Source organism: Manacus vitellinus, unplaced genomic scaffold (genome assembly GCF_001715985.3).
Source record: "Manacus vitellinus isolate BGI_N305 unplaced genomic scaffold, ASM171598v3 scaffold_4_pilon, whole genome shotgun sequence".
In the NCBI taxonomy this organism is placed as follows: domain Eukaryota; kingdom Metazoa; phylum Chordata; class Aves; order Passeriformes; family Pipridae; genus Manacus; species Manacus vitellinus.
This window is the reverse complement of record NW_021940604.1, coordinates 9,155,836-9,172,842: the sequence shown is the minus strand read 5'-3', so window position 1 is coordinate 9,172,842 and position 17,007 is coordinate 9,155,836. Positions and strand designations below refer to the sequence as shown.

The window sequence follows — 17,007 nt, the reverse complement described above, 5'->3', positions numbered from 1 at the left end:
CTCTTCTCTCACTATAAACCCCAGAACAGTTAACAGGAATAAGCACATACCAAATCCTCGACTGACTGCCCAGAATTACCAACCAGCATGCAGCATAAAACATCTGATAGTGGAAAGACATCAGAGCAGGCCCCATGTAACAACTGCACTGGAAATGAGAGAAGATATTTTTATTAGACCTGTATCAAGAAAGCAGAACAATCTAAACACAGTTCAAGCCTCAGCTGGCTCTCAGGACTTATGAGAGACCACCAATTGTTACAGTGAATGCAAACGGGCTGCAGATCAGCTGGCATATTTTAATTAGTTGCATGTTTGCTTCTTTGCTCTTGAGAACATGCTACTTACTCCTATACAGCATCTTATAATTTCTTTAAAATGGTTAAAAAGCTTGCAGGAAAAAAGTACTGCTCCAAACATCACCCTTTCAACTTTGAAGAAACAAAAGATATACCTTTTTTAATACAGCACCAGAGAAACTGATTGTATCACTCATCTTAAAAGTTAATGCTCTGGATGTTTAAAGATAAATTCAACACAAAATATAAAGTAAGTCTTGGAATGCAGTGATTGGTAAGGATAACAGAGTATACTGCACACAAGAAACAGCAACAGAAATGCAAGTATCTGGGCTCAATGCGATTTGGTTTTTGGTGCAAAAACACCTTGATTGAGGAGCTCAACTTCTCTCTTCATCCTAATTAAGTACCTGGCACATCTTTGCCTTCTGATGTTGTCTTCTCCAAAGAAGCACTGGCAGCAGATGCACTCTATATTCTGTCTTTAATATCAGGAAAAGCATCAGGAGACTTGGTTTCTAAGGCAAAGCAGTGTCTTTCAAAGTTCTAGATTGTCCTGAAAAAACTGTTCTTGGAAGCTCATGAATCTGCTGCAGCAGATCTGATTTAAATTTACAGTCATGGATTTAGGAAAGCATCGCATCTCTTAATACATGGCTTCATGGCTGGAGTCAAAGCCAAAATTTGGATTTTTTTGCAATGGAATGGCCTACGCAGCATGCTGGCATCAGATAGGACTGACCTTTCTCAGTGAGGGAGGAGAGTCTTTGCTCAGGAACTAGTGGGGCTTATTGGCAGAGCTTTAAACTAGATGTGATGGGGGAGGGACACACTACTAGGCTTGTCCCTGGTAAGCTGGGAGATGAGAGATGCAAAGTTTAGAGGGATGGGGTGGTAGTCAGGGCTCTCTGCCCCTTACTCTGAACTGTGCTGGCCACACTGGAGCACACTTCCAGTCTTACAGAGGCTACCCAGGGAGCCTTCTGGTAACAGAAGCCAACAGGGAAACACCAGGGAAGTACGTCACAGGAATTAAGGGGTGTACCTCTCAGGAAGGACCGATTCTGCAATTAGGCCAGGCAGGGCAGATTTCCATATTAGCACTGAACTTTGCTGAAATAAAGCTTTACAAAGAGACTTGTGGCACCCTTCCTCAAGAGCTGTAAATCCCTCTATCTTAAGCTAAAAAAAAAAAATCTATATATTTTTAAGGGTTGACTCTAGATCAAAATTTTAAATCTTTAAAAGTTAACCATTGTAATAGACCACAATTTCCCCCCTCCTATTTAGAAATAGCAATATCAGTATGAGACCTCCAATTTACAGCTCTTTAATTGTATTGAAACAACAAAAAACAGAACATGAAATAACCAAGAACAAACTAAGGTTTCTTCACAAACTGGAAGGCTGTGACCAGAGCGAATAAAAGAGTAGTTTGCAAATAATCTGGCCACACTGATCAATGTGATATATTGCAGCATCAAGCCAAAGGCCAAAATGCTGAAAAGACTGAAAATTACAAAATACTTGAACAAACACAGTCTAACAGTTAAGCATGTGCCAATAGAAGAAACATTTATATGGAACCCTAAAAATTGCAATGCACGTGTGAAAGAGAATGGATGTGCGTTAGAATAAAAATCCAGCCTTCCAGGTTAAAACCATTCAGGCTATGACTGCAACAAATAAATATTGTTTCATTTCTGTCAGGATTTTCAATCTAATTTACTGTAAAATAAACGTCACAGAAACTACAAGAAAAAAGTAAGTATTTCTTTTAGTTTTAAGCTGGCAATTCAGCTGGTTCAATATGTAACCATGGCAGACCTACTTCAACTTTCATTGTTTTTACAGGAAAGAATAAGCACCCTAACTGAGAAAATGCCCTTTTCTTACTTTCAATAGGCTAAAAGTTATAAGTACCTTAGTACTTTCAGAGCAGTAGTACAGGGCTGAATAGGCTACCAAAGCCAACAAGGTCTGAGATAAAAGCTGTACATTTATAAGGTCTTGAATTCAGAGATCCTGAGGATCTTAACAACAAAACCTTGCACTGGGTTACCTCTTAAAAATGAAAAGGAGTAATAAGCCTTAATACTACAAACATACTAAACAGTAGTTCAGAAAGAATAGGCTGGAAATTAATTTAGTAGTAAAATTAGTTTTAAAAAGTTTTAAAAGCCCAACTAACTTGGCTTATATTTTACAGGATAACAGTTTCCTTTGTTCTCATTTGAAACCTAGGCAGATTTTAGATATTCTGACAAAAACATGTCAAGAGCAAAGTCAGCCCAGACCATAAACAAATTACTAAGTTCAGTCTACCCCTTCAAACACAGACAAACTTCTTCAGCAACATGCTTTATTTTGCAGGCTCAGTAGTTTGCAGGGTAAAGTTGAGATCGACAAATCCACATTTATCATGCTGGACACAAACGGGAATTTCTCACAGCTTGTTTGATAGAAGAGTTAGTATGAATGAAGGTTTGCTTCCACAGGATCCCATGTTGGGACTGAAATTTCCAAGACAACTACAAGTAAATTGTAAATCCACATGAAACAAGAATGAATTTTGTATCAAGACTATTTATGCAACTTCATGGCAACTACTATGAGTTTGCACCAGGCTGTACTTCCAGGTTTCAGGAACGCACTTAAAATACAGACTTGTTTGGAAAGAAGGCTACATACATGCACAATTTCCCATCTACTGGGAAATTTATATGCCCAAGTGAGAAGTACACAGAAATACACATAATTTAGCAAAAGCCTCATCCAGTAAGTTCATTTTGAAGTTACCAGCTTCATCATCCAAACACATGGATGAAGCATAAAAACTGCAAATTTCAACCCTATTCTTCCTTAGTTTAAACAGACCAGCTAAATAGGTATTCAGACTTAAAAATAAACACATAGTATTTGCCCAACATGAGCTGGACAACACCACTGCATCTTACTGACACCACTACACGCAGTTGCAAGCTTCCTTTGGATCCAGCATTCACTCTATTTGCCAACGCTCTCCTCTTATCCTTACTGTTGGTTTAAAGTGTGAGGAGAGAAATACAAAGTAATAGGTAAAATAATACATCCTAATGCCATCTTCATAAAAATTTTAAATCTAAAATCCTAGCTTGGAATCAACATCACATCTACTTTCTGTTTTAGACAGTACTCACTTCAATTTATTTCAGATCAGGACAGTCTTGACCTGACAGTTGAAATGCAACCCCACTTAATAGGTAAAATTCTTCACAAGTGAAAAAAAATTTTTTTTCTACTGTTCTATGTGAACAGATACTTGCAAAAAGGAAGTTTTAAAACTTCGAAAGTTCAGAAAACTTCAACTGCAATGTTGCAAAAAGGCTACAGGAAAAAAGGATAGAACTTTTCATGTCAAAAGTACCAGTTTCGTGAACGTGTTTTAAGACATTATCAACTTTAGCACGTTTCTTGGTTAGTGAATCCACCTATAGAAGCAACTTGGTGAGACCACAGAATCCATTAAAACTACTAGCCTTCTAATTTTGAAAAAATTACATGAATTAATTCTGCTTCTCCACAGGAATTTTCTTGCTTCAATACTACTTTATCCCCAAAAACAATGTGCAGAGCAAACTATGGAATATGTTCCTTTTAGGTACCCTTCTACAGCAAAGGGACCTCTTGACTCTTCTATGATCGCACTCTTCTTCCAAAGGCAGGATACATAACAGAAAAAACAAGTTCAAGTTTGTGGCATGTCACTTCTCCATTTTCTGATAGTATGCATTGAATGACAACTTCCTATAAACTCCTTTTATCTTTTTCTTGAACTACACACTGTATTTCCATACTTAGACTAAACTCGAGCCTTGCATTAGTTCAAGATAAGCAAATTAAGGCACAACAGCACTTACTGAATTTCACAGCAGTTTAATTAAACCCACTTCTAAGATACCAGACGGGTTCCCAAAATCTTTCCTTTGCCTTCTGCAGACAAATCATATATTGCTGAAGCTACCTCCTGTACCTACCTTTTTCGCTATGTCTGACATAGCCAGTCATGTATGCTAGACCTTCAGAAGCCCTTAGGCAAGTCTTCACAGCAACTGTTGTAATGCTTGCTCCACTCCCTGCTCCCCCAACTAAATATCATGAAAATAACTGATTTTCAATAAGTAATCAATTTATCTGCTCAATATGCAACTGTTCTTTCAAATGCTAATCATTCTTACTTGCCTTTTGAATGAATACTAAGACCACAGGGTCCTTGCAGAAGACATTCCTGATTCAAAGTGCAGTTTCTTACAATTAACATGTTCCACTCCACAGGCCACTCTGTCAGTTCAAATGCAGTGTTTCTTGAGCCGAAGACAGAAATACAGTCAGACTGCTGAAGTTAGATGACAGAAAGCAAAAGCCACCACTGCTGCTTTATGGGATGGGATGTACCAAGAGTTCACATCCACTGTGGAGTAGGATGTACCTCCAACCTCTGTCAGCTCCTCTGAGACTGGGAAACAACTACTCCAGTCACAGATGGTTCAACAGTATTGCCAAAATCTGGCTTTTCATCAATGTACCACTGAACGTCAGTTGAAATTGCTGTTACTGTTTATGATGCTTTGTTAATTTCCTAGGCCTCAAATGACTAATTTCAGCTGCGTTCAGATTAGATCCATTCTTTATATCTTTAAGAGTGAAAGTGTCAAAAACATATTCTACCAGAGATGAAAGAGAATTCATCTAGCTTTCTGTGCTCAAGTATGCTGTTAAAGTGTGATAAATAGTACTGACAGCCTTCTTAAAACTTTGGATCTAAGCTGTAGGATCACAAACTTTGTATGTCATAGAGTCACAATTCTGAATTTTTTATTACCATAACTAAACGAAGGCTGTTTTGGACAATAAGTTAAATGCAAGATATTTAATACCTATATACCAGTAAGCTGGAAAAAAGTACTGTAAAATCTCTTTGGAACACACTAATAATGTACAACCAGGTACAATAAGTATACACTTTAGGTAAAAATAATTTACAATCTACCTTTAAAGCAGAAATTGTACCTTTAAGGCCATTTTGCCAATTTAAAGTAATATTACTGAAAGGAAATTACATTCAACTCCAAAACACAAGCAACTAATTCAAATACTCCTGTGAAGTTTATATTTTGCTTGTGCACTAATTATTTCGACGATCCTGTATAGTCTCATTTGGTTACTAGTATATAGACATTATCACCATTTTTCCTATATAACCCCTATTTCATTGTTTTCAAAGACTATTAAGAGAACATAACATTATTTTTTTTTTGTTACTAGGTAATAAAGTCCTTGGTTTTCATGTGTTTTCTTCTAGAGAGCTGCATTATAAATGATTACACATCGATATCCTTGGTAAGGCAAGCTGCACTTCTGCTTATGAAATTAAATTTTATGTCTCCAAAAATGGAACTCTGGGAGGTATAAATGAACTCAACTGCACACAGCCTGATTTGTAAAGTATTTAAGTAACATAAGCATGCAAATATGTTTAAAATACACAAGTCATTTTTCGATCTTCGACACAGAGTAAGAATGGCATTGTTATTACGCACTTGGAAGTAACATGATTTTGCATCATATTATGATTTCATGAAACTACATTCTACTAGAAACTAAGACTAGAACGAGTCAGGAATCAGGAGACAGTGATTTATTATTTTTTACCGTTTAGGAAAAAGTGATTAAGTCTAGGTCACCCATCAAGTGACACTGGGAGACAAACTGTTTACATAGCTGAAACCAGAAGAGTAATTCACAACTCCACCCTAAACACAGAGTGGAAACACAGCACACCCCATCCATAAGGGACAGAGACATCACACAAGAAACAAAGCTGCAAATTTATTTTCTTTAGTTTTAAGTTTTTATAACCTCAACTCTGTTTATCCCACATAAGACATATTCAGTAATATGAGTTCTTCTAGTTCATACACTATACAATTGCAAGTAAAATGAGGTGCATGTGAAGTACAAAAAAAAATGTAGATACTAGCTTACATTGGATAGACTTAAAATACTGCTCAAAACAAAGTGGCTTTTCAGCTTTTTACCTTTGCATTTTGGAAATATTCTCTGCAGTCCAAAGAGAGGCAACGAATGGAGAAAAAAGCAACTCCAGAGCAGATGGAACAAAGAGGCACATTATTAAGAGAAACAAAGGAAACGCAAATTGAATGAGAAAAGAGACTCCTCCAATCACAAAGTCCAAAGAAAAACATTTTGCAGATGTTTCAGAAATGCATGCTGCTGTCCATCCATCCCAGCTGGGTACATGAATCACACTCCACACTATTTAGTAGTCTACATTTATAGTTGCAAGAGAGAGAGCACCTCTCTTGTGCTGTACATAATTCCTTGCCCCGAAGAGCTTACAATCTAAGTTCATAAAAAAGAATGCATCAAGTAGCTGGATCAAGGTCAAACAAATAGAGAAGACAGGAAGATAATTTTATAAGGGATTAAAACTGGGTTACATTACTAAGTGAGGTAACTTCTGAACATCATTGGCAGTGATGTCCTTAAGACATAAGTTGTTTTTCAGCTAGAAGCTCTTCTGATCATGAAAAACTAGTTTAAAATGTACAGAATGATGTATTAAAAGTAATCAACCAAAATTCTTAAAAATAGACTTGTTGGCAAGACACAAAAATGCTCAGATTGCCTAAATTCTTCACTTGAGACACTAATCTGTCATTCTACTAGAAAGATATGGATGTTAGAGAAATTCATATGTACATGTAACATTTGAATGTAAAAGGCTTTTTACATTTAAGTTTAAAATGTTAAATTCTGATTTAAGAATCCTGTTGCTATTAACATACGCTTAATACTTAAATATTAATATGAAAATAGTGCTATTTTAAAAATGTATTTTAAACTTTAAAATAAACTATGGTCAAGATATAGTTGGTTCAAAAGATCAACATTCTTTAACTGCAGTGACTCACTTTTCCCACTTCTTAAAAAAGGGGAAAACTTTTTCCCACTCTGTTCCTGCTCCTTGTCAGTTGAAATAGAAGTGATCGGTCCATCAACTTTAAAGTTTTTTAGTTTAGTTTTAGGGGGTTTTTCACTTGTTTTCTTGGTTTTTTTTTATTTCCCTATTTATATAGTTTTTTGAAGCCAGCTTTATAGGTAATTGATATGAACCCTCGTGTTCATTTAGCTATAATTTCTTAATGCCTTTATGTGCAAATAGAAAGTACCAACTTTCATGCAACCATGACATTCTTTCATTCCAGGGAATTTTGCTTTGAATTATATACCTAAGCCATCTGCAACACTTCCATGACATTTGAAAAAATGTTGGAGTAGTTATAGTGGTAAAAATTCACAATTATCCAGTCTGTGTATGATGAATACACAGAGAGTGTGTGTATCCACTTTTCTGTGGAAGAGAAAAAGAGAAATATTTGTTTTTCAGTGTAACAGCCTTAACCAGTAGAAAAATCTGACTTGAACAATCCTTTTGGAAGGGAAGTAGATGTTAAGAGAATTTCATTTAAGCACAGAAGTGAGACAGTGAAGTTAAGGACTGCCAACAGATCATTTATCTTTAATTTTTAAAGGTACTCTCAAGGAAATCAAACCAGAAATGAAGATTAAAGAACTATAAATTTCTTTGACCCAAGTCAGTATTAGCATTTACTTTTTTAAAATTACATGTGTATTAAATTTGCTTATAGGAGGATACAAAAGGTGTATAGCCACAGATTACCAAGATAATTTGATCACTTCTGACAGGGAAGAAAATGGTCAAGGGATTATGATCAACCACTTCTTGTACATGACACAAAATTACAAAAAAATCCCCTGAAGGCCTGTAATAAAACCCTCCCCCTTATTTGAATGAGTTTCAATTCCCAGGTAAAGATGAATCAACAAAATTAAAATATTGTGCTGTTTTATTGGTGTAAAAATCACACAATTGCTAGTTCTGATTCTGCAGAGATACATCCATGCAGTTAAACATCTATGATCCCACAGCCAGAAGAAGCCATTAAATAGAATATCTGCTGTTAGTCAGCAATTAATGCAAATTTACATATGAGATCAAAAGGTGTGTATCGTACAATATACAACAAATCCCAATACAGTACATCAACCTGAATAGCAGGATACACTCAAGGAACTCTGTTAATAGTGAAGCCTGTCTATATGGCAGAGAAATAAGGCCTGGAAACAAGATGACAGAATGTACCCAGAATTCCTAAGAAGCAAACTGTTCATTTTTTGTTTTTTATTTTTTTTCTGGGAATTAGAAGTTTATAGAGGTATTGACACATTACTTGACAATATAATTTGTTATAGTGAAGACTCGTGGATGTGATCTGTTATTAAAAGGTAACATGTGAGACATGCAATTACAGGTGGTGCTTAGGTAATGTGTAATTAATGTTTGGGATCTGCACCCAACTCTTCACAAAAGGGAGAACTTAAAAGGATCTGTTTGGCAGACTACCAGTTGTGCCATAAATGTTTATATGCATGCGGCTGGATCAGGATCATGAATGGATGAAACGTGAACACCTGGCAATCTGTGGTTACATACTCTATAATGTATGCAATGAAAATCACAAAATCCAATCCAGTTGATATGGCAAACAGCCTGCAAGAACTCTCCCAACCTGAATAAGTTGGTGAATTGCAAAGAGGCAGGCTTTCTAGAATTGCAAACAACTTTCCAATTGCGAAAGGTAGCTTGGGAAGTAACACTGGCTGATGACAGATCACTAGTTTGTCTCTTTCCTGGCACAATAAAATAAATGCCATAGTGAAAGAAGAGTTTATGTGCTTAAAGACAACTGATTAGCAACCCTCTTCTGGCAAAGATGTTTCAACAGGAAAAAAGAAACCACTAAAAAATTCCAGTTGGAAATTTTGGCGACAAACTCTGCAAACTCAAGTCCAACAAAGATCACAGATGCCCACAGAAAATGATGTGAGAGGCAGTGTCACATTCAAGGAAAAAGTTTTTTTTTTTCTCTCTGTACTGAAATTAAAATACTTAAATACAAAAGTGGACAAACTGACAAAACAGAACCACAACATTTAATGTAGAACAGAGCGCACTGAGCTAGATGCATGGATATTTAAATAGGCCTTGAAACCAATACCCCTTTCAAAATTAGTAAATTCACAGTTAACGGCAGTAGGCTTAGAGGTGAGAGAAGGGTCGAAGTTGTTCCAGTTGAACTTCCAGGGAGATTCTCTCTTCAAGAACATCCTACAAAAGAAAGATTTTCTACTGACTGTCCACGGAGAATGGAGTATTAGAAATTTCTTCGAAAGATTAAAACTGGTAAATATCAGCTTCACTTTTGAGAATTAATGTATTTTCTAGAATCTGGTAACTCCTCCCACAATCTGAATAGATTGGCTGTCTAGTAATTACTTATCATTGAAAATCAATACTTTGCTCCAAGGTGATGCCATTTAGAACTTTTTCATTTCTTTCAAATCACCCAAACCCATACAGCTGTAATCAGATGCAAACCCAGCTATAACATTTTCAAATGAAGTCTAAAATATTAAGGGGGTAAGCTCTCATCTGATTCAGTGGATTGGAAACTCACAATTTTTTTCCCCCCGAGTTTTTCCTCTTATGTGAAATTTATACCCCTTGACTCTCATAAGCAGTAACAACTGAAATTCAGGCTTGGTGAGTTTTTAAAATGGCCTAACTTCCATTCTAGACAGGTTAACATTTTTACATTTAAGATTTTTTTAAATTACCTTGATAGTTAAAATTAGATATCTTAAGGTAGGAAAGATGGCAAGAGAAGGACATAAGGACGGTACCTACAGATAGCTCCAAAATAATGACAGCTGACCTAGATAAACAGATTATTATTATTGTACTAATTACTGAGCTGAAAGTTTTGTATTTCAGATTACTACATTTGTTTAAAAATATTTATAATTTTTTTAAGAGTTTAAGGTTTGCTTTTTCCTTGAAAAGAACACAAACCACTTCAGGTGCTCGTCTCAGTACTGCTTTTAAAGTATGTGATGACCATAAGACATAGCTTAGTATTAAGAATTTGAGGCAAAATTTTAGCGGAACTGAAAGCAAATCAATGCATTGAAAAATGTGCTTTGTAGTAGGAAAAGCATCCTTTGTAATTTCACAAAGCTTGTCACCATTAGGTATATGTGATGACCTACAAAAAGAGCTAAATATTTCACGTCAATATCATCTATCCTGTATATCAGTGGTTCGTAGAGATGCCTGTTACTGTGCGTCACTAACATCTTGCTCTCTGAGGCTCTTCTCTTAAGCAGACAAAGATTAAGGAATTACCTTTAGCTGCTGCTGTAGTTCACTATTCAATCTGGCCAAAACAGTGTTGGTTTCTTTGTTACGTCTGATTGATGCCTGAATTGCCTTCTTGTCTTTCCCCACTGATCTGAGAATATATTAGAAGTATTTTAGTAAGTCATTTTGCCACTTAGCTAAATATCTCATTTATTGTCGCCCTTCTTTAAGTGAGCGGAATCACCATTTCAAAGTTTTTTTACTTGTTACATTGTTAAATTTTCCATCTTCTGCCTGGCTTGATTACTCATGTTTGTTTGCATGGAAACACAGATATATGTGTTTCATATATGCACACACAGTTGGTTTCAATCAAAGAACAAGCAGCACATTTTAAAAACTTGTCATAATCGACTTTTTGAAGTCCCAACACACTGTACCACATTCATTTACCTCAAAGTGACTAATGTAATAGACTACTTTCATGCTAAGACATAGAGACTGCACATTTTGGAGTGTTCATAGCAACCATTTAGAATTAAACATTCCATATTAATACTTTCACCACTTAACTATGACATACTTGCAGAAGTTAAAGAGTTCCCACTCCAAAACTCAAGATCTCTAAATGGTCTCCCACTAGAAGAGGCTTTGTGATCTTCTTTAAAAACCAAGAACTTTTAAAATTGTTCAATTAATCTAAATTAAACACACAGAAATTGTTTGCAATTCCTGGAACAGAAAGCGTGTATGCTGTTTAAATGTAAACTTTCCAGTAACAGATGTATTTATACACTTCTTGGGTTACCTAGGAATAGATGGCTGTGAAGCAAGAACAGCAGCTATGACACCTGTTTTCTGTGTATGTTCCTCAGCTTCAGGTCTTAGCTCATCTTCTGATTTTAATCTTCTACGAATAGGCTTCGGTGGTGGAGCAAGTGGGGTAGTGCCTTTACCCTGGAGAGGAAAACACAGCCTATTAATTCTCTCAAACTATATTTCCCATCAGATATTTTCTGATGGACATTAGCTACATTCTCAACACGGTCTGAAAAAAAAGTACTAAATTCTACCCCCTGGTGAAAGGGCAGTAAGTTGCTACACACTGACAAAGAACTGCGCAAGCAGAAACACCATGGTACAACAGAGTACTGCAAAAACACAACTCAGAGCACACTTTCCCCCCAGTAATTATGTGTCTGCAACCAGAAAAAAGCTACTGTTAATCAAGTTCTGTACTACATGTTTTGATCTGTTTCAAAAATTTGAACACTTACGTGCCTATTTCAAGCATGTATCGGACCTAAAAAAACTGGGTTCAAGTGGAAGCATATAAAGTTGCTGTTGCAAATCAAAACAGATGTATAATTTCACATACATCAGACAACTGCACTCTCCTTAAATGTGTACTTTGCATACCACACTAGTGGGGACATTAGCTGGTGCTTTGTCTTCAACTCTTCCATCTGCTTTGGCAACTCTAAGAGAACCTGCAGAATCAGAGGGCTTCTCAACCTAAAGGGATATAAACTGTATTTAGAATTTTGCCTAAAAAACCCTACTTCTTAACAAATATTTCGTTTTCAACAACTGGAATAAATACAAGTATGCTGTGTTTCCCGATACATGAATACAGTTAACACCCAAAAATTCCAGTTCAACTCTTCTTTAGAAGTACAAGTCCAATGTTATGAGGCCCTGTACAGTACAAAAGAGGCTGTGGCCTGATGACAAGCTGCTACAGCTGTTTCTGCTATTACAGTACCACCATTATTCTATTTGTTACTGCCAAAGGTTAATCCCTCCAATGGAACACAATGTGACTGTTCCCCATCCACCTCAATGCAAAACAATCGGCAAGCTTAAATTAAGCAGTTTTCAGTGGCAGCTTAAGCTAACATAGCTGGTTTTGCAATGAGGTACGTGGAGAGTGCTCAAATGGTTCTATGTCATTGACCTTCCTGAACAAGGGAAGCAAGAACATGCTGCTGATGGTTGGAAGAACTTTAAAGCAACACAAGTACTTCTGCAACTGAGGATGCAGAAGTGCCCCAAAGAACTTACTTACAGTCTGGATGAAAGCTACAAATTATGAAAGGAAAACATGAAGTAATTCCTGTAATAGCAGTTGGCTATTATGACATTAATAGGAATAAATCCTGAGGCTTTCAAACTTTTAAGTCCTATGTTTGTAGTAGGAAACAAGGTTTTGTAAACATCTCTAACCATCTACTATAAAAGGATGCCAGAGCTCTATTCAGTTTAGCTGTTTGTCCAGTGGCTTTGAACAAATGCAAATCAATGAAATTTTAGCAATGTTTACAACACTTTGACAGTCATCTCCTCTATTAATACATGTAGTAGATCATTTTGAAGGCTGGCAAGAATGAGCAGAAGAAAGGTTTTGCCTGTGCTAAGTCTTAAATGAACCAACACAATTGTTTGTGCACATATATATGCTAATAAGTACAAAATCTTCTTAATTACAATCAAGAACTGAGATAAAAAGAATTCTTTTTCCTAGGTGTTTGGCAATTACCAAGTAAGTGCAGCAGTGTGCAATGTAATTGCTTTCTAGCAATGGATTGGGGCACCATCAAAACACAAAACAAAAAACCCTAACAAACAGCAAACCACTGACAGAAAACAGCAGAAGTAGGTTTTAACAAAGTTTCCTAACTGTTAGTAGTATTAAACAATTGACAAGGTCTTCATTTCTGCTCACCTGCAAGACTTCTGAGTGTGTTTCAATTTCATCTTCTTCTTCTTTGTTTACGCCTGAAACAGCAAATGCCTCAAACTGGCTGAAGTCTGCAAAATTTGGCTGTTCTGGTATTTGTTGAGGTGAGGTACTGGTATGAGCTATTAGGCCTTCAGCATCTACTGGGCGATGCACATGAGGACCTGCACCCTGCAATAAAATAACAAAAATATATAGAGAGAGCATTAAAGATTATTTGCCTTTTCACTGGACAAAAATTTATGTCTTGTCAGTAGGACAAAGTGCATCTCATCCAAGAAATACACATGGAAATATTTAAGAGAAAAGGAAGTTCAGATATGCTACTATCTAGGGGATAAGACCAAAGATGGATGCAATGTAGCACTAGCTAGACTCACTGAACAGTAGATGTTTCTGCTGTGACAGAGCCAGGTTAGCTAGGTGGGCTTGATACAGATTTTGAGTTTAGTTCCATAGGGAAACATGCTTATGTGATCATACTGTATGGAATATGTCTGTCATTGTACCCTCCTCCTTTGCAGGTAAATTTTGAATCCTTGTATATAATTTCTGAATCACTGACTGACTTCAGTTGCTGGTAACTCAGATTCTAACAAGTAGCTGCTGGTGAAAGAAAACCTGAAAAGTAATTTTAACTGTCCCATGTCAGATCTGCATAGCAGTTGAAGGATTTATGTGGGTGACATAAAAGAAAAAACAACTTTTTCAGGATTTGTTTTCTACCAAATCACTAACTGAAATCACTCAGACTAAGACAGCAAAGATCACCAAGTCTATGACAAAGGAAGAAGTGGGATTGCTCCTCTTGGGATCAGGCATGTTACATAAAACTGTATGCTGTGCCAGACAAATGGAAGACAAACCCTTACTTTGCAAATTTTTGAAAGGCTGCTCTTGCAGTCTCTGTTATGGCCTATGTGCTATACAGGGATAGGACAAGAAATGTGAAATGAGCTCTTTCCTACAATTCAGAGCTCTAGAGCCACTCATTCCTCCTCAATATTAACTTTAATCCTTATCTGTGGTTCTACCAGAAGCATTTTTTAGTTAGAAAAGGCTAACATTCAGCTATAGTCTAGGTTTTGGCATCATTCATATCTTGGTGGTTTCAAAAATATATCAAGCAATGATACTCATTTCGCAGGTAAATTAAAATTCAGTTAGATAAAAATAATGCACCGAGTTAGAATATGATTTCTAAAAAGTGACATCACCTGTGAAGGCTGTGGTCTTGGAGGCACTGCAGGGGGATAGGCAACAACTCCAGCCTGTTGCTGTCCTGTAAAAGAGGCATCACATTTGGCTAAGATTGTTACTCTGCACATTAGAGTGCTCTCAAATTTTCTTGTCAACATGAAGAAATGTTGCATTTTGCCTACATATTGACCTGTGGTTCATAATTGTAGTGTCACCTCCTTTTAAACTGGAATAATCTGAACATGGATCATGTCCTTTGTTTCAGCTCAAAGCCCAGACATGGTCATACTTTTCTAGTCTTAGTATCTTAGTACTTTTTTTTTCTACCCTCATTATAGGCTCTTAACATTTTCTCATACTTTGTGATCCTGAATTGAAATGTACTGACAAATCAGAAGTCCAATAAAGCCCCTTAAGCAGAAGTGACATTTAATCATTTCCTCTGAAGTCAAATACTTAACACCCATCTCAAATACACCTGATACCAAAAGAACTCTCCTTGAAAATTTATTGGCAGATGCAATTTGTTGCATTTGCTGCACAACCAAAATATTACTTCCTGACTTGCTTCCCACATTCATCCAAAGGACTACAATGCCAGAATTCAGAATTAATTCTAAATTAGCAGTTTAAGCAAAATGCCATATAAGTTTTAATATGAACAGTAAGAGTGACGACATTTTCAGCTTTTTTTATGCATAAGAGGTGTTTTAAAAACCACACCCTAAATCTTTCTTCAGAGGAAAAAAAACTGTCTGCTTCAGGAATGTATGTACTGAAAAATAATATACACTAAGAACACAGAATATCTACCTGGGGTAACTGAAAAGGATCTATTCATATCTAAAGATGATGATCGAGAATGAGAAGCATGAGGCCTTGGAGGGGGTGGAGGCGGCGCAGTGTTATCTGGAGAGGTTCCTGAATGTGATCTGCAAAACACATAAGCTTCTGTAGTGATTTTAGACAGCTACAACAGTACTAAAATCCAAAAGTTCTTCAAAGCATGCAATTAAAAAATGAAGTTTGACAGAGGTAAAGAAACCTGATTGCCATTGTTTTGAAGATTATCAAATCAGTTTTAAACTTCTGCTTCAATTTAACCATTGTTTTTATATTTCCATTTACTTAAATCTCCCTTATCCAGATTATTCTTATATTACCACAAGGAATTTATCTTTGGGAAACCAACAGCTAGACACACATCCCAAACAATGATAGTTCAGGAACAGAGAATGCTAAATATGGTAATTCCATCCAGATGGTAGTCACTATAATTTTTAAGATGTGGTCAACATCCTGTTTAGGTTTTAAATGGGGTAAGTTCAGCATCATAAAGAAGAATATTAAGTTTCTGTTGGACCTGCCTCCATGTATATCGAGCTCAAGGAGCATCTCAGTGTGAGAGATAGCAATTGAATCCTCTGCCTAAATTTTTCCAAATCTATATACTAGGCAGAATCTTCAGAAATTTTAACTCGTTCTTAGATAGGATCACCATCTAGTGGATACCTGCTGTAAGTTCATAGAGAACACATGCAGAAAGGGTAGAAGGATGAAGTACAGCACTAAGTGCCAATTACATGGGATTTCTTGTATACAGAATTTTTGTACAGCTTCCACTTAAAAACAGTTTGCAGAAACTTCCTAACTAGTCCAGTTCGAGCAGGACAGATTTACTGAAACACTGAGATGAATACAGCTAATCTTTTATTCAACTCTTAAGTGATAAAATATTTTCTATGACTGATTTCTGCAACTAGGAGAGGTAAAGGTATCCAAGTTTCACACAAAACCTGGAATTCCCAAATGTGTAAGTCCAGACAGAAAACTGAATTATCGTAATAGAAAAGTTTATTTTCTTAACATACTCTATGAAGACGCTTCTGTAACACTGTGTAACTCTCCAGCTGATGAAATTCTAATCTAATTACACTCATTCCTTGGGTCGTACCTCTTAGCTAGTCTAGTATAAAAGGCACAAGTAGAATTAAAAATGGGAGAAAGTGGTTTAAGGACATTCCTGAAGTATCATTATCTGACATAGCCTTGTCGGACTAAGGACAATGTAATCTCTATAAAAAGTTGCAATTGGTAGATGAGGTACCAGTGGAAAGAAGTAAAAGAGTAAGTGAGGTAAAAAATTTCCTGGGTGGATACTGCCAGAACTGCCAGGTCTAGACAGAAGCTACCTGTGCCATAACATAGCAACTCATCAGAAAGCTTCACTCATTTACAAAAGTTCAGCAAGATGACCCAATCCGAAATCAGAGATGAAAAGAACATGTTGAAACCACCACACTGATAGTGCAAAAACACACAAGAAGGACAGAATCAACTTTGCCATTAGGTAACAATGGAAGAAACAGTTTTTCAAGCTGCTGTACTGAGTGGCAATTGCAAATCTTTCCTGGCTATTGAAGTCATCACCCTAATTATTTTTGTTTTGAAACTTACCTCTGAAACTGATTGTAAGATGGTTA

At 36.3% G+C, this 17,007-nt stretch overlaps 1 protein-coding gene across 2 annotated transcripts in view; it reads right to left on the bottom strand.

Annotated features, from left to right (window-relative positions):
• Positions 1 to 6,147: 6,147 nt before the first annotated feature.
• Positions 6,148 to 17,007, bottom strand: part of REPS1 (RALBP1 associated Eps domain containing 1) — a 46,630-nt gene continuing 35,770 nt past the window's right edge. The window contains exons 13-19 of one of the 2 annotated variants that reach the window (XM_025895738.2): positions 15,338 to 15,456; positions 14,542 to 14,606; positions 13,310 to 13,495; positions 12,004 to 12,099; positions 11,393 to 11,541; positions 10,630 to 10,735; positions 6,148 to 9,552 (exon numbers count right to left, since the gene is read on the bottom strand). In XM_025895738.2, the coding sequence (XP_025751523.1) occupies positions 9,484 to 9,552; positions 10,630 to 10,735; positions 11,393 to 11,541; positions 12,004 to 12,099; positions 13,310 to 13,495; positions 14,542 to 14,606; positions 15,338 to 15,456 (790 nt within the window). In that variant the 3' untranslated portion in view covers positions 6,148 to 9,483. The remainder of the gene's footprint in view (positions 9,553 to 10,629; positions 10,736 to 11,392; positions 11,542 to 12,003; positions 12,100 to 13,309; positions 13,496 to 14,541; positions 14,607 to 15,337; positions 15,457 to 17,007) is intronic. The other variant, XM_025895739.2, reaches the window with a different exon arrangement.